Source organism: Microtus ochrogaster, chromosome 6 (assembly GCF_000317375.1).
Source record: "Microtus ochrogaster isolate Prairie Vole_2 chromosome 6, MicOch1.0, whole genome shotgun sequence".
Classification (NCBI taxonomy): Eukaryota; Metazoa; Chordata; class Mammalia; order Rodentia; family Cricetidae; genus Microtus; species Microtus ochrogaster.
In genome coordinates, this window is record NC_022013.1 from 472,238 (window position 1) to 496,918 (window position 24,681).

At 42.0% G+C, this 24,681-nt stretch overlaps 1 protein-coding gene across 1 annotated transcript in view; it reads right to left on the reverse strand.

The window, feature by feature from the left end:
- Positions 1-11,987: 11,987 nt before the first annotated feature.
- Mcm6 (minichromosome maintenance complex component 6) overlaps positions 11,988-24,681 on the reverse strand; it is a 33,312-nt gene continuing 20,618 nt past the window's right edge. The window contains exons 10-17 of the mRNA XM_005348229.1: positions 23,853-23,960; positions 21,724-21,879; positions 19,393-19,521; positions 18,101-18,262; positions 16,321-16,456; positions 15,027-15,182; positions 13,799-13,938; positions 11,988-12,437 (exon numbers count right to left, since the gene is read on the reverse strand). Of these exons, the coding sequence (XP_005348286.1) occupies positions 12,321-12,437; positions 13,799-13,938; positions 15,027-15,182; positions 16,321-16,456; positions 18,101-18,262; positions 19,393-19,521; positions 21,724-21,879; positions 23,853-23,960 (1,104 nt within the window). The 3' untranslated portion in view covers positions 11,988-12,320. The remainder of the gene's footprint in view (positions 12,438-13,798; positions 13,939-15,026; positions 15,183-16,320; positions 16,457-18,100; positions 18,263-19,392; positions 19,522-21,723; positions 21,880-23,852; positions 23,961-24,681) is intronic.

Genomic DNA, 24,681 nt, shown 5'->3' on the forward strand with positions numbered 1-24,681 from the left:
CTCAGAAGTGTGCTGGTTCTCCCCATGACTGCGGATGAGTGTGCATGTGAGTACAGCAGGAGCGGGAGTGTGGTGAACTAGTAAGAGTGAAAATGGGTGTGCTGGGTGTGCGGTGCCAGCAAATGGAGGAGCACCAAGGGAGGGAATCAGTGTCTGGAGCTTCCCCCAGAGATCCCCCTCCCCTGACCTTTGTGATATCTGGGAACCCTCTGGGGTCTGGGGTTTGGTTTTCATTTCAGGCCACAGCTTGAAGTCCCCCCCAGTCAAGCCTGGCTTGAGCAGTTCTACTAGCAGAAAAACAAGCTACACAGCCCTGATCACCCGCACTCTCTAACCCATAGCCTAGCTAGGGACTCCAGCTCACTGAGCATGTAGCTCAGTAGGAGCAAAACTTGCTGAGCATGTGCAAGGCCCTGGGTCTATCACCAGCACCGCATTAACAGTGCATGGTGGTGCCCGTCTCTACTCCAGCACGCTCATCCTTGGCTCCCTTGTGAGTTCAAGGCCAGCTTGTGCAACAAGAGATCTTATCTTGTAGAAGAGAAAAAGAAAGAGAATAGTGACAGGGCCTAGCAGCTATAGGTGTCTGCCCTCTACTCTGATGACCTGAGTTCACCCCATCACACATGAGGGTAGGACTGAGACTCCCCAAATTTCACTCTGCTCTCTACATAAGTGCCATAGCGTGTTCATGCCTACATAGAGACACACAGATACAGATACATACACACACACATACACACACACACGCATAAAAATGTAATGAATTTTTAAAAAAAAATCAAGGACAGTCGGGCAGTGATTGTTGACACCTTTAATCCCAGCACTTGGGAGGTGGAGGCAGGTGGATCTCATTGAGTTCGATGCCAGCCTTTTCTACAAAGAAGTTCCAGGACACTCTCCAATGCTACACAAAGAAAGCCTGTCCCAAAAAGGTAGAAGAAAGGAAGGCCAGGCTATTTAATTCCAGGCCTCAAAAGAGAGAAGCAGGTGGATATCTGAGTTTGAGGGTACTCTGGTCTGCACAGTAAGCGTTTTATAGCCAGGGCTACACAGAGAAATCAAACCCTGCATTGAAAAAGAAAAATAAGGGGAAAAAAAAGAAGGAAAGAAAAGAAAGGAACGGGCTGGTTACTGGGCTCATTCAATAATTTCTTTCTATGATTTCTGATGCCCAGTGTTTATCTCAAATCCACGAGCAGATCTTTTGTTGTTGTTTTCTGTGCAGTCTTTCACTGGTCTAGAATTCATTACTAGGCTAGGTTGGCCTTGAACTTCTAGAGATCTCCATGCATCTGCCTCCTAAGTAGTGAGACTACGCACATGTGTTACCATGTTAATCCCAAGAGTTTGTCTTTAACCCTAATGCTGAAAGATGGAGATAAGCAGGTCCTGGGTGTTCCCTGGACAGTTACTCTTGTGGAATCAGTGTTTCCAGTTTCAGAGCGAGACCGAGAACCTTATTCCAAAAAAGGAAGATGGGTAGAAAGTGTCAGAAGAAGATACCCAATGTTAGCCTCACAGATGAGCAGGTTAGTGCATCTGCACACACAAGTAATACATTAGTTAGTGCACACATGCACACACAGAAAAGCAATTAAAATATAAAAAAAAAGGATTTTGCCTGGTGTCTGGCTTACATATGCTAGAAGAATTTTAAATTCAGGATCTAAACATGGGAAGTCAGCACAGTGAATCACACATGTGCAAACACACACACATACACAAACATACACACACACACAACCTGCCTCCGTATGCCTGGCTGGCCACTCTGTTGTTCTCTTGGCTGGAATATCACAAGCTCATCACTGCCCTTCCCTCCCACAGGTCAGCTGTTTCACAGGTCAGGCACCAACTGAGAGCCAAGTGTCCTATGCCCTAGTACCCAACCCTCACTGGCTTCCCAGTGCCTTCCTATCAAGTGATCCCCAGTGTCCACCAGATTTCACATCTGACAGCTCAGGAACTTGAAAAGTAGCCACGATAAGATTCTCTTGCTGACTGGATGACATCTAAATTAATTTACCGAGTGATATTTGCAATCAAGAGACCAAAGGGCTGATCATAAAAATCCTTGTACAAGCAAAAATAATAATAATAATAATTCCTTGTCCTGTAACAGCCTTTGAACTGGTATCTTGCCCCATGCATGCAGCACAAAGCTCAGGCTTAAACCCAGGAGGAGAGTGTGTGTTTTCCTTCTGGGAAGTGCAAACCCCCAGGGCTTTCTATTGGCGTCCTTGGTATGTGCCTCTCTGGCTCTAGACACCTGCTTTGCCTGGTGTCTATCCTATGCTGACACTGGATTCCTACCATTTTACATCATCCCTACCTTCACTGGTTTCCCTCCTTTTCTGTTTCTTATATTTCTAGCAAAATTCTCCTTACTGTTAACACCACATAAAAATGTCCTCCAAATACAGGCAGTGGTGGCACATACCTTTAATCTTGGCACTTGTGAGGCCGAAGCAGGTGGATCTTTGTGAGTTCATAGCAAATCTGGGCTACAAACTGAGTTCTAGGACAGCCAAGGCTACACAGAGAAACCTGTCTCAAAAAATAAAAAAAAGGGTGTCCCCCAATAGGAGGCTCTTATCTGGGCTCCCCTCTCTCCCGAGGGGCTCTTTCCCCACTGGCAACTATTAGCTTAGACCAGTAGAGACCCTGGGCTGGGGATGTGGTCCAGGAGGGATGTTTGCCTAGCATGCACAGAGGCCTGGGTTCCACCCTAGCACGATTGAAACCAGGCATGGTGGTTCATGCCTATAACCCACAACTTGGAGGATCAGGAGCTCAAGGTCATCCTCAGCTATACAGTAACTTAGGCTAGCCTGAGATACATATGGCCCTTTCTCAAAAACAAAATGAATAAGCAAATAAAGGAGAGAGTAAATAAATACCAGTTACTAGAGGAAATGGTGGGGACACCTGAGTCTTAGCACCTTGATATATTTTTCTCTCTATGTGAGTATGTGTAGACTATGTGGGTCCCAGGATTTATATTGTTTTATTTTGTTAGACACAGAGTCTCAGTATGTATCTGCTTGGTCTACAACTCACTAGGTAGCCCACGCTGGCCCCAAAGTCAAAAAGATCCTCCTGCTTCTGCCTCTTAAGTGCTGAGATTGCAGGCGTGTGACATCATGCCTGTCTGAACTCTGGTTTCTCAATGGAGCCAGGCTAAAACATGACAAATCAAGAGCCAGGCCTATTTCCTTTGAAGTTAGCTACAAATCTTGGGAACGGGTACTGTTTAGAAGAGTTTTTAGAGATGTAAACCAGGGCCGGGTTGGTAGCTTGGTTAGCCAAGTACTTGCCCAGCATCCACAAAGTTCAACGAGAGCACTGCATCACCCAGGTGTGTGTCGCATGCCTGTAATCAGGCTGTAGCACTCAGGAGCTGGAGGCAGGAGGCTCTCAAGTTCAAGATAATCTTCTGCTGAATACTGAATTCTAGGCTACTCTGAGATACATAGGACCTTATCTCAAAAATTTAAAACTAATAATAAAAGCAAAGAAGCAAACAAAATCTCACTTTTAGTAAATCACAATTTAGCCAGGCATGCTGGTGTGCACTGTTAATCCCAGCACCTTGGGAAGCAGAGGCAGGCGTTTCTGTGAGTTCGAGGCTTCTTGACCTACATAGTGAGACTGAAGGAACAAAGAGCATGACCATCCACCTTGGAGACATCCCCATTCTGGTCTGAATAGCACCCCATTCTCTGTGATTAATCATAGCCTAAGGACCAACACCACACCTGTCCCACTCATGAGACCAACAGTTCCAATTTCCCCAAATCAATGTCATGAAGTCAGCACAAGTAGCATTCCTGTACATCCTAGATGAACAACAACCCTGGCCAAACCCAGCCTCTGCCCTTTGACCAACCCTCCTCCCCATCCTTGAAAAAAAAAACTTAGCCCTGCGGGAGAAGCTCAGTCTGGTCTTCTCTGGTGACAGCTCTTCTCAGGTTGACTCAAATACACCTGTGCCGCGGTCACTGAGCAGCCTCACGCTCTTTTCTTCTTACACAGGCCTCATCTCAGAATAAAAAAATACAATCACATTTCACCCTAGGCATTACAGACGCAGTATCTACCTTGGCGAGTGCAGCCGAGGATGGGGAGAGCAGGAGCTCGGGAATATCTTCAGCCTTCAGGACCACAGAGAGCCTCCCTCCTGGAACCAAACAGGAAAGAGCAGTAGTTGAGGGAGGGTTGGGGCTTCTGAAGAGATCGATCAGGACCATGACTTCTCTTTAGCAACTGACAGACTCTAGAAAACAAAGTGGCTAAAAATACAATATCTCACTATAAGAGTAGTTTGTTTTTTATTCGGATTTTGTTAGGCAATGTCTCATTTTGTGACCGTGGCTGTGCTGGAAGTCAGCTGGCCTTGAACTTACAGAGGTCTGCTTGCTTGTGCCTCCCGAATGTTTGGACTAAATTCATGTGCCACTATGCATGGCTAAGAGTATATTTTGTTGTTTGAATCAATACAGAGAGCACTTGGAAAAGGCAGGATACCAAGAATTATCCTAAAGTGTGTTCGCAGCCCATGTTCAGCCTTTCAAAAGGTACAACTCAATGATGAGCTGCCAGTGTCAACTGTTCTTGTTTACAGTGGGCGGGGTTCCTGGTGTTAGCTGGACTGCTTCCCTGTGCTGTGTGTGCATCTGCATTCCCACCAGAGGAGCGTTCACTCTTCTTCCATAGCTGCTGCACCGTTGTATACTCTGTACAGGGAGGTACAACCTTGCAGCTCCTCCAGGTCCCCATCAAGGTCTGCCTCATAGCCATCCTAATAGGTAAAAAGTGGACACTCATTATGATTTTTATTTGAATTTCTCTAACGGCTATTGATGTTTCATGGGGATTTTCTTGTTGTTGTATCTGTTTGTCCATTTCCATATCTTCATTCTAGGGATGTCTACTAAAGTCCTTAGCCTTTTATTGGGAGTGGGGGTAGGACTAGAGGTAGGGTCTCACTATGCTGTCCCAGGCTGGCCTCAAATACATAATCCTCCCGAGTGTTGAGATCATTGGCCTATCACTATATCTAGCTTCTGCATCCTGTTGTTCTTAAGTGGACTTTTTTATCCTGGCCAGGTGTGACACACACCTTCAATCCCAACATTTGGAAGGCAGAGTCAGGTAGATCTGAGAGTTCAAGCTAGGCTGGTCTATACAATAAGTTCAAGGACAGCCAGAACTAGACACCTGTCTAAGGGGGAGGGGGATTCTTTTTTTTTTTTTTTTGACCGTTTCTTGCCCAGGTTGGCCTTGAACTAGCTATGTAACTGAGGGTGACCTTAAGCTGTCATTCCTCTGGCTTCCATCTACTCGGTTAAGCTTTGATGGGAATACAGCACAGGGCTCCATCCATGTACAAATCAAATGTAGACCATTAAGTGGTCTACAGACTTAATAACTACTTTCTCAGTCCTTGCTGCTCATTTTACTTGTGTCATTTTAGCTAACTAATTAATTTATGAATCAGGATCTTGTGTGTCTCAAGACAACCTTGAACTTCCGGTCATCCTGCTTCAACCTTTTCAGTGCTTGGCTTACAGACATGTGTCACTATGCCCACTTCATGCAATGCAGAAATTGGAACCCATGGCTTCCTGCACTCTGCTATGCAAGCACTCAAACATAGTGCTCATTTAAATTTTGATTTGTTTGTTTTTTTGAGACAAGGTTTCTCTGTGTAACCAAAGCTATCCTGGAACACACTCTGTAGACCCTCAAATTCAGATATCCAGTCTCTGCCTAAAAGTGCTGGGATTAAAGACTTGAGCACTATAACCAGATAAAAGCTAACTTCTTCATATTCACATTGTATATAAAAATTTCTATCATTTAAAATTGGCAGAAAAGGATAGAACAGCAACATTGTAGCAATAGGTATAAACAGCATTATTCTTTAAAGTCTTTTTAAAAAGCTGCTATTTTAAAACACTGGCTTCACTGTTATCTCTTTTCTTCTACACCCTTCCTAGGGTCTAAATGGTCTTGAACTCATAGAGATCTGCACACCAGGTTGACTCTAAACTTACAATCCTCACACTCAGTCTTTCAAGTGCTAGATTTAGAGGCATGCACCACCACACCTGGCTAATTTCAATTTGAAGGCGGTATCAGAAGGAATGATCAGAAGGTGGCAAGAATTTACACACAGCACTAGTCGCTGCGATATACTCTGTTCCTAGTAAACACAAGTCAGTACAGTTGTAGATATAGCACTTGCCTCTCGTGGGCAAGGTTTTAGCTTTAGTCTCCATCATACATTTACAAATCACAGTCTTCTCATTACGCATCAGTGTGTTATTTATCTTTGCCTTGCTTGATGCTCTGTAAGCTCCAACTAAAAGGTACACACTTGTTTCCGTAAGAGAAGGGGAACCACAATCGGGTCTCCTTGTAGAGACTCAGGACAGCACTGTCTCTCCAAGGCAGCTCCAGGTTCAGGGAGCTGTCAGAAGAAAGTGGGAGAAATCCTGACTTTATAAACGTCCCTTCAAGGAAGGGCAGAGAAAGACAGTTGCACAGAGTTGACCTGAGGAAGGGTCTAGAAGGTAGTTTTCAAGGGCTAGAGAGATGGCTCAGCATTAAGAGCACAGGCTGCTCTTTCCAGAGGTCCCTGGTTTGATTCCTGGCATCCACATGGCAACTCAAAACCGTCTGTAACTCCAGTTTCAGAGGATCTGAGGGCACAGGCATGCACATGGTACTCAAACATGTGGATAAAACACCCACTTATCTAAAATAAAAATAAAATCACATGTACACACACACATACACACACACGCACAGACAGACACACAGAACTCCTAGATGCATACAGGTGGGGGCCTCATCAGTTTCTGCCTAAGAAGCAAACAGAGGAGGGTGATGAGGGCTGCTGCCGGGCCACCATGTCCATGTGTACTCACCCTGAGAAGAGAACTCTCTATGGTAAACTTCAAAGGCTTTCCTGTGGGCATTGCTGAGGGTTTGGAGAGCAGAAGCTTTCGAACCCTGCGGGGCAAGATCCATGATCACTTTCTCCAAGTCGCTGAAGGTGAACCAGATCTCAACAAGGTCCCCAAAGGACTGGAAGGCGAACGTGGCATAGTTGGCAAAGAGGTCAGCAAAGTCCCTGTCTCTCTGGATGGTGCCTTGGGTGGGTGGCGTCTGGTGGCACAGGACCACCATGGGCTGAAGCTGGGCAGCCTTCAGGGACTGCAGGAGTTGTCGATAGCACCGCACTGCTTCCTGGTCTGGATTCTTGGGGCTTCCCGTTGGGAGAAGCTGTGCCCATGATAGAAGTACTTTGTAATGGGTGACCTGACTGGCACAAAGGCTGCTCAAGTACTGTGGCAAGAAAGAGGGCAATGGCTGCTGGCAGACGTAGAAGTCCTTGCTACCAGGTCCAAAACCAGAGCCCTGGGTTCCCAGTGGATGGCTCAGGTTAATCACTAAGTCATTTGTAAGAGGACCAGCGGCCGAAATAAAATTTCTTTCGGGTTCCAGGTCAATCCCCTGGCATGAAAGACTCAGGAGGACAGTGCTCAGAAAGAGTGCTGTCCAAGGCAGATCCATGTTCAAGGATCTTTTAGAAGCATGTGGAAAGAATCCAGACCTTATAACACTGATGAGGCTATAAAATACAGTGATTATCCACACAATATTTAACTGTGTTATCTATGATCATTAAATTAGGACTTGGTTCAACCAATGTACTCTTCAGGAAAAAAAAAAAGTTTTGTGCTTCTGTATACATGTTCACGAACTTGTGTGTGCACAAACATGGAGGCCAGAAGTAGGTCTTTGGCGTATTCCCCGATTGTGAGCCCTAAGGAGCTGCCTGTCCCAGCCTCTTCAGTGCAGAATTATAGTTGTGTCATCACAGCTGGTGTTTTACAAGAGCACTGAGCATCAAAACTCAGGTCCCCATTGCTGTACAGCAAGCACTTTACCAACTGAACCATCTCCTCTGCAGTAATATTTAAAAATTTAAATACCACGAGATGTTATTGGAATTGTTAGGGTGTCTGAACTATGACAGTCCCAACAAAGCTAGGTTCAGGCACTGGTCCCCCAAATGCCAGACTTGTAACACTGAAAAAACACAAAGAATTATTCAGAGTGGACAGAATGGAAAGAAAAAAAGAGGTATGTTGAACTTCTAGGGCTATTTTCACAGTCCTGATATGAGTCTTGCTAATTTTCTTTTTTTTAGATTTATTGCCAGGCAGTGGTGACATGTCTTTAATCTCAGCACTCAGGAACTCCTTGAATTCCAGGCCAGTCTGGTGTAGAACTGGCCTGTGAGTTCCATGACAGCCAGGGCAATACAGAGAAACATCACGTGCACGCCAGGCAGCCTCAGAGGCTAGAAGATGGTGTCAGATCCCCTGGAACTGCAGTTATACATGGTTTTGAGTCACCATATAGATACTGGGAATCAAACCGGGTCCTCTGCTGAGCAGTTCTTAACCAAGGCACAGCTCTCCAGTCCCTGAGGTTTAAGGTTAAATAAAGGGCACAGCTCAGCAGTTCTGGTCAAGGTATGGCCCTGCCCCTCACTGACCAGTTTCTCAGGCAGTCTGAAAAGTGTTGATCTGTGTGTTTGTGTGTAGTTCCTTCCTGGAAGATAAGTTCCCTCCCTGATTGGAACTCAATTTCATCTTTTGTTCTTGCCCTACCCCAAGGCTGCATGGAATTCCAGGGGAAATCCTAATTCCATGGGCTTCTGTTTAAACTGTTCTCTAGACATAGGAATGGGGTTGTAACCTAAGAATGAAGGTTACACCAACAAACTTCATACAAGGACAGGAAGTTGAAAATTCCTGAACAAACCCAGATGAAATTTGACACAAGAAAAATGAACCCTTCTCTCTGAAAACAGGAACACAGTCCAGCGGTGGTGGCCTTTAACTACAGCACTCGGTAGGCAGTGGTAGGAGAAAGAGGGGGGGAAACACAACAGGAATGGTGATGCCTATCTTTAACTCAGTACTCAGAAGGCTGAAGTAAGTGAATTTGTGAGTTTTAGGCCAGTCAGAGCTTGTTAGACCACCTAGAAAAACCAAAGTTCAGACAAACAAAACGGGATAGGAGTGGAAAGACAGCTTAGTGATTTATGAGCACCTGTTGCTTTGGCAAAGGACCCAGGTTTGCTTTCCAGCACCCAAGTGTTGAGTTACCAGGAAATCTGAAGCCTTCCTCTCACCACAGGCACCAGAGAAGCATGGAACATATACATACATGCAAGTAAAACACTCACACACATAAATAAATCTTGTAAAAGTGGGAAGCAACCCTTCTCTATATACATGTGTACATGTTATTATGTGCATGTGTTTTTGTGTGGAGGGTGGGGGAAAGCCTTGGTCAGGCATCACAGATGAGATCAGTTGAGACTCTCCCATGTTTGTCCTGGGGATCAAAACCACGTCCCTAGGCTTGTACAAGTGTTTTATCTGCTGGTCTAGGTCCCCTTTTTATATTCAAGCTGGGTCGTTCACTGGGTTGGGAGTTATCTAGTAGGGTGCCTGGCAACATCAGCATCTGCAACTCTTCTTCCCCAGAGCAAAGATTACAAGTATACAATACCACATCCAAGTTTATTTTATTTACTTTCCATACTCAGTTCCTTGTTGTTTGAGGGTGAAGAGGTAAGTATTTTAACGACTGAGCTACCTCAAAAGCCAATATAAAAACTATGAAGTCTTCAAACCAGGTAGTGGTGGCACATACCTTGAATCCCAGCACTTGAAAGGTAGAGGCAGGCGGATCTTGAGGCCAGCCTGGTCTACATAACGAATTCCAGGACAGCCAGGACTACATAAACCTTGTCTTGAAAAATAAAACAAACTATCAAGTTTTCATGACCACCTTAAAATATGATGAAGAGTTTTCAAGTATCTCTAAAGGTACATGTGAAGTCAAGTGTACATTCCTTTAATCCTACTACTGGGGAGACAGAGGCACTGAGTTCCAGGCCAGCCAGAACTACATAGTAATACCGTCATTAAACACACACACAACACACAGAACTCCTTAGTGAGACTGTCTTTACACACATACAAACCACAAGAAGCCTACTTAAGTATTTTTCTTTCTTTTTTGAGAGAGGAATTCACTGTGTAGCCCTGGCTGTCCTTTGAATTCAGAGATCTGCCTGCCTGTGCCTCCTAAATGCTGGGATTAAAGGCGTGTGACACCTCTGGCCAGCTTTATTTACATATTTCTCTAGTTTGTAGAATTCAATTACTACTGTACATATGTGCAGCAGCATAACGTGGAAGTCAGAAACAACTTTGTAGAGGGGCTTGCTTTTCACCGTTGTTTCAAGGGATTGAATAGGTTGCATGGCAAGTGTCTTTAGTTGCTAAGCTATCTTAACATTTTTTAATTTTTATTTAAAACTAAAATTTAGCCAGGCAATAGTGGCCCATGTCTTTAATTCTAGCACTTGGTAGGCAGAGGCAAGCTGATCAAAGCCAGCCTAATCTAGAATAAGGTTCCAGGACAGCCAGGATTACAGAGTAAGCCTGACTCATCATGTGGATTCATGTTTTGCCTGTAAATACGTGCATTACTAGTCCTGTTCCTCGAGTGCCATCAGGCCCCAGGGACCCTGCCTGTATCTACCTCTCCAACAAAGGAATTATATCCCCAGATATTTTGCATGGGTGCTATACTGGCTAGTTTTATGTCAACTTCATACAAGCTCAAGTCAGCAGATAGGAAGCCTCAACTGAGAAAATGTTTCCATTAGGTAAGGCTGCAGGAAAGACTATGAAGCATTTTCTTTTTAATAATTCACAGGAAAGGGCCCAGTTCATTGTGGGTGATGCCACCCTGGGCTAGGACTCCTAGGTTCTAAGGCTAAATAAGCCGTGGGAAGTAAGCTAGTAATCCATGACCTTTGCCTCCAGATTCCTGTCCTTTTAGAGTTCCTGCCCTAAAAACTTTTGATGAACAGTGCTGGAGAGGTATAAGTCAAATAAACCCTTTTCTCCCCTGCTTGCTTTCTGGTCATAGTGTTTCATCACAGCAACAGTAACTGTAAAACAGGCCTTTAAAACACTTCACTAATGGGGCTTTCTCCCTAGTCCCTTTCAACTCTGTAGCTAGTTATGGATGTCTGGAACTCTCTATTACCAACTAACCCTTTGAGATAAATTCTAGTCTATGATTTGTCTGTCTTAGCTACCTAGGAGCTGGGACTACAGACACGCTAAACACATCTGCTGGCTCAAGTTACTTAGACCTCTCATATAACAGAAAAGGTTGCTCTCTAGCTGGGTGGTAGCGCCATGACTTCAGTCCTAGCACTCAGAAGGCAGATGCAGGTGGATTTACAGGAGTTCAAGGCCAGCCCTATCTCAAAAAAACAAAACAAAACAAAAAAACAAAAAAATAACAACAACAACCCCATCTCTGTTGGCAAACAAATGAAATCAATCCTGATGACCGGAGTACAATCTGGGAAATCTCACGTGCCAGGAAAGATTTACTATCTACAATTTCTCTTGGGATTTGTACACAGATGAAACAGCATGCATACCCCCACCAAACAAATAAATTTAAGAAATAGTCTATTTCTTCTAAAAAAAAAAAAAAAAAAGAAAAAAGAAAAGAAATTATTACCAAAAAAATTACCCTTACCTTAGGACAGAGAAAGAAATCAGTACTGAGTAAATGGTAACAGTCTTTATACCAAAAGCCAGATGTAATGACATACCTACAATCCCAGCACTCAAGTTAAAGCAAGAGGATCAAGCATTCAAGATTAGTAACAGGCTACTTGGGACCCCATACACCTGGCACTCAAAAAAAAGCAAAATAAACAACCCCCCCCCCAAAGAAACACCCCAAACCAACACTGAAATTAACTCCAGAAACTCAGTTCCAAGGCCTCTCTACCACAAGAAACTTACTCATGGAAAGGGAGGCAATAATCAAGAACACAAATGAATCCAACAAACAACTACAGAACAAGTTATTTTATTTTCATGAATAAAAGCAGTAGTTGGAAACAGAAGAAGGCAATTTCCAGATATGTATATGACGAAAGCAGCAGGCTTTCCTAAACATGAAGACAAAGGTATTACAGAAAGAACATGATTGGGTTCTGACTTCAATAGGACAAGAAGCACAAAGTGCGGAAGCCTGTCCCAGTAGGAGGCTCACAGGGTCATGAATTCAGCTCTCACTCCTCAAAATCACTCCAGAAACAGTCTCTCCTGAGTGTCACCAGGCTCTGGTGCAGAGGCAGGGCACCACAAGTCCTTGTGTCTGGCTGTACAGTTACCTTCAATATTTCAATCTTCAAGCAAGTAGTTAGGGTTGACTACCAAGTAGGGGTCTTCCTCAAAGCTCTCGCTTTCTTCCGTGGAGCCTTTCAGTCCAGCCTGGGTAAGCTCAATCAGAACGTGATCCTGTGGAACAGTTTGTCTTCAGTCCAACTCTTCTAAATGTCCGCTACTTACATTCTCTTGTTTCCTGTCCGAAAGCCCTTGGACCAGAACCACCCCTTAAAAATCACACCAGTGTTCTCGGCTCCATTCTTACAGGATGCTGGCCTTTACTTAGAACTGCCAGAAAAAACTAAGACATTCAGCAGGTACTGTGATTTTAATAAGATATCCTTCACATTTTATTAAATGCTTGTTGATGTAACTTCAAAAAAGGAAACTGCTTAAATTTTAAGATTATACAATTGCATAAAATTCTCTAATATCTAAATCTGTTTTAGCCTCATTTACTGTTATCAGTTAATTTTTAATTACTGCTGATAAGCCCTTTTCATTCACTCCCCTCCCACTTTCTGAGACAGTCTACACAGTCAGACTGGCCCGAAACTTACAATTTTCCTGCCCTTAGTCACTTGAGTGCTGGGATTTTAAGTGTGTGTGTCATCAGCAAGATTCTACTCCTCTTTTTCCTTTTTCTTTTTTTTAAACCAATTTATTCTGAAGAGTTCTTAGGCACCTGATGTGGGTGTGGCCAATCAAACCTGGGTGCTCAGGGAGCACATTGCATGCTCATCACCACTGAACCATCTCTCCAGCTCTTATTTATATTTATGAGATATCATACACAGGGCCTCTCACAGGCTAGATTGATTCTATTTCTAACTGGACTAACTAACAATGGGTCAAAGATGCTATGGTAGTATACACCTTGTAATACCACCACTCAGGTGGCTAAGGCACAAAGACCTTGAATTCTAGGCTAGCGTAGGCTTCACAGTAAGACGTGATCTCCAAGTAAACAAACAACAAAACATCTAAACATAATTTACCTGGAAATTTTCTCTCTGATCAAGTAAAAATAAATGTAGAACATGTTATCTGCCCTCTTCTTTCCCAGCCCCTAAACAATCCTTGCCAAATAAAATGGAACAACCTCAAACAAGACTGTTTGCTGGATTGAAGGAGATGAAACAACAGGTGATGCTGGAGGACTAGCTGAGAACTTACCAGACAGCAGCGGGTAACTACAGCACCACACAGGGGCTATAGGTACAGCATAGACCTAAGGCTGACCAGCACATACAAACCCAGAATTCAATTCCAGTATAGTTAAAGACACCACAAATAAGATTCAAAAGCTACTTGTTCAGCTTTTACCTAAATCCTGCTTATTTTAGGAAAAGATGTACGTTCCTTGTTGTTAATTCTCCTTAATCACAAAACCCCAATGATTCAAAATACACAAACTCATCAAAAAGCCTACAAAGCAACCTGCTGATATAGGGACCCCCCCTTACCCTGGAGCCCAGGCAGTGGATACATACGTAGTGTGTTAGACGATGAACAACCTTCTCTATGATCCTCTTTTTATTTATGAGCTCCTCTTCAGAGTCTATTTCTGACTCGATTTCCTTCAGGTACCAATTAACAAGCTCACTCCTCTTTAATGCTGACTCGTCCTCCTCTACAGCAAAAACACATTATTTAAAAGAACTGATATTTAACAAACTGCATTGCCAATTCATGGTGCATGCACGCACACAAACACACACATGCAACAATAACAACAAAACAAACAAAAAAACCTTAGCTTTGATTATAGAAACTGCAAAATAAGGTGCAAGAGTTATGGCTTTGGTTTAGAACATGTGCTTAACAAGTACCAAAAACTGGGTTCAATCCTTAGTACCACACACATAACAAAAGATATAAAATCAGGTGTAACTATAAGCTCCTCTTCAGAGTACTTCATTTTCTTTGTTCTTTTGAGATGGGGGTCTTCTCACTATATAGCCTTGGCTGGCTTGGAGCCCACTATGTAGACCAGGTTTTAAACCTGCCTCTGAGTGCTAGGACTAAAAGTGTAGGCTGTCACACCCAGCCAGAATCTACTTCCGATTCAATTTCTTTCAAGTATTAGGTGAAACCAGCTGTGAAAGTCTCAAGCACAGATTAGATTTTTACATGATGAAAGAAGCCTAAAAGCTACCAGAGTTATCCTTGGAACTGTTCAGTCCCAAGCACACACATTGGGCAGCTCACAACCTACTACTCTAACTCTTGTTCTGAGGGATCCAAATGCCCTTTTGATTTCCATGGGCACCCATTCACAAAAAGAATCAACTATAACTCTAACAGATGATTTTTCCTTCTGCCCACAGCTAACTGGAGAATGGTGAAACTCATAATCACAACAATCAGTTAAGGGTAAGAACTGGGCCAGTGTTCCAGCAACCGGTACTGATGGGCAGAGGAGGATTTTATTACATTTGTGGTAGCTATATAGATTTCTTGAGTTCAACTTGCTTGTAACGGAGAGACCATTTGTTGGGAAGAAAACAACTATTGTAATTTCACCTGCAAAAATGTTATGTTCTTTATATGATCAGATCTAAAGATTCTGCTTCAATATCATAAACACACGAACAGGAATGGTCTATAAGTCAACATATATGACCATCTCTTCTGATAGAACACAATGCTTAACATCAGAAGTGGCAGAAATAGCATGTCAGAATGACAGCAAGTACACAGTGGAGAGCACATACTCACCTTCTTCCATTTTCCTGAGGTGGAGCACAATGAGGTTAGAGATTCGGCAGTACTCAGCAAAGCCCAGCCTCAGGGAGGGCTTGGAAACAGGTTCCTGATTGGCATCTTCACTGGGACCGTTGATCCCATTCACAGGGGCTGGGCTGTCAGCATGACCTAAGGAAAGAAGTAACCACTGATTGTCTTTGTGCCTTTAACATGCCCTCATCTAGCATTCAGGCACAAACTCCTTAAGCTTAACATGAACTTCAGAAAACAATCATTTAATAAATAAATTTGGAACAAACTAATATCCTATTAGTGAAGACAACTCACTTAGGGATGGAGGTCAGAGACTTTATTGATATTTGATTGGCAGCAAGGCATGGTTGTGCACAGCTTTAAACCCAGCACTTAGGAGGCAGAGACAGGCGGATCTTTGTTGAGTTTGTGGTCAACCTGGTCTACAGAGCTAGTCTGAGGACAGGCTCCAAAGCCAGGAAAAAAAAAAAAAAAAAGAACCAGACGGAAGCTATAAATTTAATATAGTTTAGGCTACTTACCTAATGACATTTCCCCCCTGCATCCACTAGTCAATTTGCAGTGTTATGAACAAAAGCAATCTGTTATTCACCTGTCTCAATGTGACTGAGAAGTTTAATTCTCCTTTTAATTATCATTGTGCATATGGCCACTTGTGAGCATGCCATAGTATGTCTGTGGAAATCAGAAGATAACTGTGGATTTAGTCCTCTTTTACATGGGTGCAGGGTAATGTTTTCTTTCAGTCTTTCAAGTACATATATTTTGTATAACTACTTAACAGTGCTTCAGTTTATAGTTAATTTAAAATCCATTTGCCTTCCCCTTCTGAATACATCTACTTCACAGCCATTGACCAGTGCATTGGTGCTATGGTGGTTTGAAAGAAAATGGCCCCCAATGGGAGAGGCACTATTAGGAGGTGTGGCCTTGTTAGAGAAGTATATCACTGTGGGGGTGGGCTTTGAGTCTCTTTTGCTCAACCGTCCCTCAATGTGACAGTCAGCAGACTTCCTGTTGCCTGCAAGATGTAGGACTGTCAGCCACTAGCACCATGTCTGCCTGCATACCATCATGTTCCTGTTCCCCATCATGATAATGAACTAAACCTCTGAAACTATAAGTGAGCCACCCCAATTAAATGTTTTCTTTATAAGAGTTACCATGGTTATTATGTCTCTTCACAGCAATGAAATCCCAAATTAAGACAGGTACCATGACATCCTGCAAGATCAGTTTCTATCTACAGACCAGTAATAAGCAAGCTCCTCACCATTGATGCCATCTGGGCCTTCATCCGTCTCCATCTGGATCTCTTCCTCTTGATCTAGGTTGACATCAGGCGTTTCTACACGGATGATTGATTTATTCAGTAACCGAAAAGCTTCCTTTACATGTTTAGGCTGGACCTAACCCAGTAATGAGACAATTTAGCCATGTAAAAGGATATTTTATGCCAAACAGCTAAGAATACTGTGCTCCTCCCCATGTACACTATTAACTACTCACCAAAATGGCTGAAATGACTGACAAACAAAGACTAACTCACCCACTGCAGTCACATACGAATTTGCTGTGGGACAATGGTTTTACCCTGTAAAAATTTGTTTCTTGTACTTGTTTAATAAAATGCCGATTGGCCAGTAGTCAGGCAGAAGTATAAGTGTGACGACCAGGCAGGAAGTAGAGGCAGGGCAATGAGAATTCTGGGAGAGGAAAGCTCAGTCTTCAGCCTTCACCCAGAGGCAGAACAAGCAAGATGTGACTGCCTCACTGAAAAAGGTACCAAGCCACGTGGCTAACACAGACAAGAATTATGGGATAATATAAATTATAAGAGTTAATAAGAAACCTGAGCTAATAGGCCAAACACTTTATAATTAATGTAGACCTCTGTGTGATTCTTTGGAGCTGAAAGCTACAGGAACAGGAGGGACAGAAACTTTGGTCAACTCAAATTAATACAATTGTTTAGCAGACTCTTTCAAAAAAGGCACTTGGCTTTTAATTGCAAAAGCAGTATGTGTACTTTCTTCCCATTTTATGTGCATACTTTTCTTTGTGGTCTGCAGAGGCCAGAAGAAAGTATTGGATCCCTTGGGAATGGAGTCATAGACAATTGCAAGCCATTATGTGGGTGCTGCAAATAGAACCAGTGTTCTCTTACCTGAGCCCAGCGGTATGCACTTCATGCATTCTTAACCATTTCCCCAGCTCCACTTTCTTTCATTTTTTTCTTAAAGTCTTTTGAGACAGAATTCTCTGTGTAGTCCTGGCTCTTCTTGAACTCAAGAGATTTGCCTGCCCCCTCCCCCCCCATTACTTCACAGTACTGAGAACTAAATCCAGGGCTCAACACAAGCACTCTACCACTCAGTTACATGCCCAAACCTTGTTTCACTGATTTGAGACAACATCCTATGGAGCTCGAGAGGACCTCAAACTTGAATCGGAGCCAAGGATGACCCTACCCATCCCTTTCAAAAACAAAATTTGAATTCTAACTGAACTTTGTATATAGAAGTACACAAAAGCCTTTGTTTGAAGCAGAAATGTATGGCTTCCAGTATCCTCTCCCTCATACTCTAATATTTGCTTGTGAATATAGGGCTCAAAGAGCAATCTAAAACCCATGGAGCTAAGGGTATAGATCAGTGCCAAATGTGTTTAGCATGTACAAGGCTCTAAACTTAATCCCAAGCACACACAAAAATCAAAATAATAGCCAAACCCAACACAAACTGATTACACCATCCTTAAGGAAAAAGGCTCCTTCTGAGACAGGAGACACAGCCACATTTGTATTCCCAGCCAAAGGCCAAGGACACTTGCTTGAGATATGCTTCTCTGGATAAATGATTACTTACCTCTATCTGTACTCCACAACTACTGATTAGAATAGATTATCTGTTACTAACAGTCTATCTACTTCAAAACTGCAAGATAGCAACCTGAGAATAGTACCAACTGGTTCTGAAGGTTCCATAACAAAGGTAAAAACATGCCCTCAAGCCAACTCATGCATTCCTCTGCTATCAGAGGGACTGTGGTACCTCGTCACAGCAGTGCATCCGGGCCATTGATTCTGAGAGGCGGATCATACTCTCCAGCTGTCGCACAGTGATTCTCCATGAGGACTTAGTGACCCCAGAGCCATCCCTCTGGCGGAGGCGTTTGTATTGTTCCACAATGAAGTCCTCCGACTCTTTGGATATCTGTTTCAAAACCAGTCAAGTCAGGGAGACGTTTACACTCACTTCCCTTGATGGGCTACATTAAACTTCAGTTAAAGAGGATCCCATGTGGGAACACTCTGGGGAACTTAGAAGTTGAAACTTTAAGCTATCACAAAGACAATGAATTAGTTCAGAAACCGGTATTAAGAAGCTTGTAAATTCCATGTACTAATTTTATGAGCATGAAGACAATAGACTAGTTTAAGCAAATGACCATTTCTAAATGACATTTAACAAACGAAGCAATAGAATAAAAAGAAATGCCTTTTGCACCTCAAGTGTCAAAGCTCACTAACTGAATTAACACTCAGACTAAACTTAAGGCTCAGATCACAAACTCATGCTGGCTTTAGGTGAAAAGACAGCATACACTGACCTAAGAGGCCCTCAGTTTTTAAGAACAAGAAATGTACAGAGGTACAAGTATGTAGTCCTGGTGAACACACATTCTTCATACAAAAGTCACTCAAAATCCCACTTAATTTTACTGTTAAACAGAGTTTAACTATGTAAGCTACAATATCTGGCCAAAAAAATTTTTTAATAGTATCTAACAAGTCAAATATAAAAATTAGTCAAATTAAAAATAATCTCTCAACCATTTCTGAAGAAATAAACTAGTATTCAAAACAAAACACAAAACTTAAAATTTAAGGAGATTATAGTGCACTTAGCAGGTTTTAAAAGAAGCATACCAAGTTGGGAAAGAAAAGTAGTGGGGGTATGGAGGAGTGAGGTCTGGAAGTGGGAGGTAGATTTATCAAAACACATTATATTCAAGTATGAAATTCTCAAGCAATAAGTTAAAAAAGATTTAAGGACATGAAAAAGATAAACACATTAAGGTACATCGGCACCTTCCTATAAACCAAGCAGTAGGAATCTAAAGCAGGATTATGTTTGAAGCTTTGCCTGGTCTACATGGTGGAGATCCTGCCTCAAAAGATCAAAACCAAAACCAACCAAAGCTAAAGATAAAACAAAATAAAACCAAAACCAAGTACAGGTTCAGTTAATTTCAACTTAACTCATTTATTTAAATGGTTTTAACATACACACACATGCATGCATGAACATACAGCTTATGCAGGTACAGCAGGGCAGATTACCTTGGGCTTAAACTGTCGGGCAAAGAGAAGATACCTTCTGATATCATCAAGGGAATAAACTCTATCAATCGATTCTTCAATCCTTGAATGCAAGTCTACTATACGCCTAGCGATAGCATAATCTGTCACCTAATTTCAAACAAGAAGATAACTTCTATTAATCCTAGTTAGTGGTGACTCCAAAGTACCCCATAGGTAATTTATAGCTACAAAGGATTTCTCATCTGGGCATATAGTCAATGCCTATAATCCCAGTACTTGGGAAGCAGAGGCAGGAATAGCAGCAGTTCAATGAAGTTAACATTAACTACATAAGATGTTCAAGGTCAGTATAAACTACAGGAGACCCTATCTTGAAACAAAGACAAAATTAACCTCTATGCTACTGAAAAAAGTTATTAATACGTACCAACATTCTGAGCAGTTTTTATTTCATTTTTTTAGATTTATTTATTCTATGTGCATGAGTATTTTGCCTGCAAGTATGCCTGTGCACTATGTTCATGTCTGATGTGCACTGGGGTGAAAAGAGGGCACTGGATCTCCTGAAATGAGTTATAGATGTTTGTGAGCCATCATGTGGATACTGAGAATTGTATCTGGGTCTTTGCAATAACAAAGTCTCTTAACTGTTGAGCCATCTCTACAGCCTCACAAGCAAAGTCCTCCCAACAGAATTTTTTAATTAAAAAGATTTAAAAATACATTTTATGCTCGGTATGGTGGCATATGTCTTTAATCCCATCACTGGGAAGGCAGAATCTCTTTCATCTTGAGGCCATCCTGGCCTGCATAGCAAGTTCCAAAACAGCCAGAATTTTGGTGAGACTTGTCTCAAAAAAAAATAACCAACAACAATAAAATTTATTTTCTGTGTATGGTGTTTTGCCTCTGTGTATGTATTTGCACCATGTACATGCTTGGTGCCCACAATGGCCAAAAAAGAGCTTCAGATCCCATGGAACTGGAGTTACAGGTGGTTGTGAGCCACCACATGGGTGTTAAGAATTGAACCTGGTCCTCTGCAAAAGCAGTAAGTGCTTTTAACCACTAAACCATCTCTCTAGAGATATTCCACTTGAAAAGTATATCTGGAAGGAATGGGCTACCTTTAATAACCATATTTGCTATGAAAACAGAAAAAAGAACTAGAGGGGAGGAAGGGAACCCACCACAACAAACAGGCAGATCTCTGAGTTTGTGGCCAACCTGGTCTACAGAGCTAGCTCCAGAACAGGCTCCAAAGCTAGAAAACAAAACAAAATAAAACAAAAAACAGGTGGTAGGTAGTAAGTAAGCAATTAGAGCAAAGTTACTGTTTGACAGGTGAATGGAGATGACACAAAGCCTGAGGTCACACACCTATGATCCCAGTCTTTGGGAGGCAGAGGCAGGTGATTCTCTGTGATTTTTCAGCCTAGTCTACAGAGAGTTACAGGATAGCTGGGGCCACATAGAGACCCTGTCTCAAAATACAAACAAATAAAACTCAAAGTCTAATGAAATCTAGTAGCATATGCCAACTTAAAAATTGATTTTAGGGGGCTGGAGAGATGATTCAGTGGCTCAGAGCACTGGTTGTTCTTCCAGGACTTGGGTTCAATTCCCAACACCAAATGAGACAACTCATACCTACCTGTCTGTAGCTCCAGTTCCAGGGCCTCTGACACCCTCACAGACATCCATGCTGGCAAATCCCAATGCACATAAAATAGAGTATAAAATAACAATAGCAGAGCTTTACAGGGAACTCATTACATGACACTGTTTCCTCAGGAATGTGTGGAAGCAAACCTCATAAAAACCCCATAAAGAAGATATTAATTTTATTTTATATAGAAGCAAACTGAGTCCCAGAAGAGTTAAATAATCTGTCCAAAGACTTAGTAAGTAGTGGAGACAGGACTGGTCAGTCTGGCTTCAGTGTCCTCTCAGTCATTACATTATTATCCAGGAGTTAACTGGGGTCATGTATTTGTTAAGGGGAAGAGGAGAAATCCAAGTCCTCCCCCAAACATTCACAACAGCAAGGCAGTTTTATTTAGATAATGTTTCAAGTCAGGTTGGAAGCAGGGTTTTGCACTGTTACTACTAAATAGAGGAACTCCCTGCTCAGCAAATGAGTACAGCCCGCAAAGATGGCCACAGTGGGTTACAGAGTTCAGGGCCAGCATGAGTCACACTAAACTTTGTGAGGTGGTGGAGAGGGTGGGCTGTTTGTGCGTTATCACACACAAATAACTCTGGCCAGAAGTAGTACAACCGAAGGGCACCAAAGGTCATAAAACTGAACACAAATGGAAAACATGAACAGATTAAGTGGTTGGTTACCTCATTGCACTCATCCACCAAGATAAAGAAGAGATCAAAGCGGGACATGATAGGTGCCGACAGACTGATGTTCTGTTTCAGTGATTTTGATCTGTCATAGTGTCCGCTGACAGGGTTTGCTGCAGCTAAAATGGATGTCCTGGCATTCAGAGTTGCCTGAATGAGAAAAAACCATGAGACTAAAGAACAAACACAAACAGGCCAATATAGATACAAGGAAAAGTTGTGTCTCATATAATTAACAAAACAGAAGTAAAATGGTGCAGCAGGCTTTCTTGGACCACCAGCCCCCAAATCATGACATGGAGACTTATTATTTGTTATGAATGCTTGGCCTCAGTTTAGGCTTGTTCCACTAGCTCTTATACCTTATTTTAACCTGTTTCTCTTCATCTACATTTTGCTTCCGGGCTTTTTACTTTTCTTTCACTCTATATGTCCTACTTTCCTGCTTTCTCCATGTCTGTCTGGTAGTTGCATGGCTGGTTGGTCCCTGGCATCTCCCTTGAGTCTAAATTCCTTTTCATACTTATTCTCTCTGCTTCCCATCCCGGCGTACTCCTCTACTGTCTAACTACTGCAGCTTTTTATTAAACCAATCAGGTGCCTTAGGCAGGCATGCAACACACCTTCACACAGTTAAATATTCTGCAGCATACACAAATGTAACACATCTTTACATAGTTATACAAATGTAGCATAAACAAATATAATACTTTATATAATTAAACAAATATTCCATTCTGCAACAAAAAGCAAGGCTTTTTCAACTACTGAATCATTAAAACTCAAGTATGATAACAGCACAATAAGCTCTTCTATATTGGTGATATAATCTCTTATGAGTCCCTTAGCCAGCACTCTGCTAAAAATTTACCTTTTAACTAGATACAGTAGGTACTCAGTTTACTACAATAACTGTATCTTGTGACACACAAGACTAAAAATGAAGCCAGGCAGTTGTGGCAGAGCAGATCTTGGGAGGCAGAGGCAGGCGGATCTCTGTGAGATCAAGGCGAGTCTGGTCTACAGAGCTAGTTCCAGGACTGGCTCTAAAGCTAGGGAAACCCTGTCTCAAAAAATCAAAGACTGCAAACAACCCACCCAATGTATGGTTCATGCAGGTTCAATGTCATGGGCTAGTAAGTCACAACTGACCTAGTAGGACTATAGAACTATAGGAAGATTGACAATAAAATTATTAAGTAAAAGGAGGAAAGAACTGTATGCATATGCTTATTTGTATGTGAAGTATTCCCATAATACATACCTAATATCCATTGTACTGGGAGTTGAAGGTGAAGATTTCTCTTAAATTTATACACCAGTAAATACTTTAAAATTTTTAACTAACAAATATATTGCTTTCTTTCAAATTTATATATTTACAAATTTACAGTTTACAGATTTTTTTTTAATTATGTGTATGCATGTCTGTCTCTGTATAACTGCATGTGCATGCAAATCCTGTAGGAGCCAGAAGACGGCTCTGGAATCCCTAGAGCTATAAACTGTTCACTGTGAGTTCTGGGAACTGAACTTGGGTTCTCTGTGAGAACAGAACAAGCTCTTAATTGCTGAGCCATCTGTCTGTCCACCAAGCCTGATTTTAATAAGCTAAGATTCTCTCTAATGTTGGTCATAATATAATTCTTTTCATTTAAATTATTTATTATCTTTGAGTATTTTGTGGTACTGGGACCAATAGCTGTTTTTGTTTTAACAAGCATGTTTATCAAAGAATGTGGGTTTTACTTATGAAAATTTTGCCAAACAGTTAACAAGACAGCACAGCAGGTAAAGCCCCTTCCACGAAAGCCTAGTGACATGAGTGTGACCCCCAGAAAACCATGTGAAAATGGAAAGAAAAAACAAAATGCACAAAGCTGTCTTCTGTCACATGCACTCCTCCCCCAATAAATAAACATTTCTAAAGCATTTTGACAAATCAGAAGAAATGCTAAAAATTACACTAGTGCAATCAGTTTCTATCACAGCAATATATGTACACTAGACTCTCAATAACATCTGTACCTTACATTTTAGATCAGTATTACACATTGAAACAATGTATTTCACCAGGTGGACATCTCTATCATACTAATCTCCACAACTAAGGGGATACACACCTTTACTCCTGCTTTAGTGATAGATATGGTCTGCTGCTCCATAGCTTCATGAATAGCGACTTGGTCCCGCATGTCCATCTTATCAAATTCATCAATACAACAGACACCCTGTAACCAAACAGATCTAACATTAAGGAATTTCCTTGTAGGGCTGGAAATAATTGCTTGGTGTTAGAGTAGTTACTTGACTTGCTTGTGTGAGGAAAGCAGACAAAACTGCTTTGTAAAAACAGATATTGGGGCTGGAGAGATGGCTCAGTGGTTAAGAGCATTGCCTGCTCTTCCAAAGGTCCTGAGTTCAATTCCCAGCAACCATGGCTCACAACCATCTGTAATGGGGTCTGGTGCCCTCTTCTGGCCTGCAGGCATACACACAGAATATTGTATACATAATAAATAAAAAATAAATAAATAAATAAATATTGAAAAAAACAGATATAAAACGATAACCTCACAAAGTGTCCAGAAACCTCTCCATTCCCTAGGCAAATGGAAGACAGGATGTAAACATTCTTAACTCCTGTTTAGATAAGACTGTCCAATAGAACAAAGGGCTGGAAGCGATACTCATGTGACTCATTTAAACTAAGAGCAAATACCTAAAAGTAAAACTAATAATATGCAGACAATGTACTCTTCTCAACATTTAAACCTCAGCCTCAAGAGACTTGGGCTATCCCAGCACTTGGGAGGCAGAGGCAGGAGGATCTCTGTGAGTTCGAGACCAGCCTGGTCTACATGAGCTAGTTCCAGGACAGGATCCAAAACCAGAGAAACCCTGTCTCAAAAAACCAAAAAAAAAAAAGAGAGAGAGAGACCTTCAAAAGTA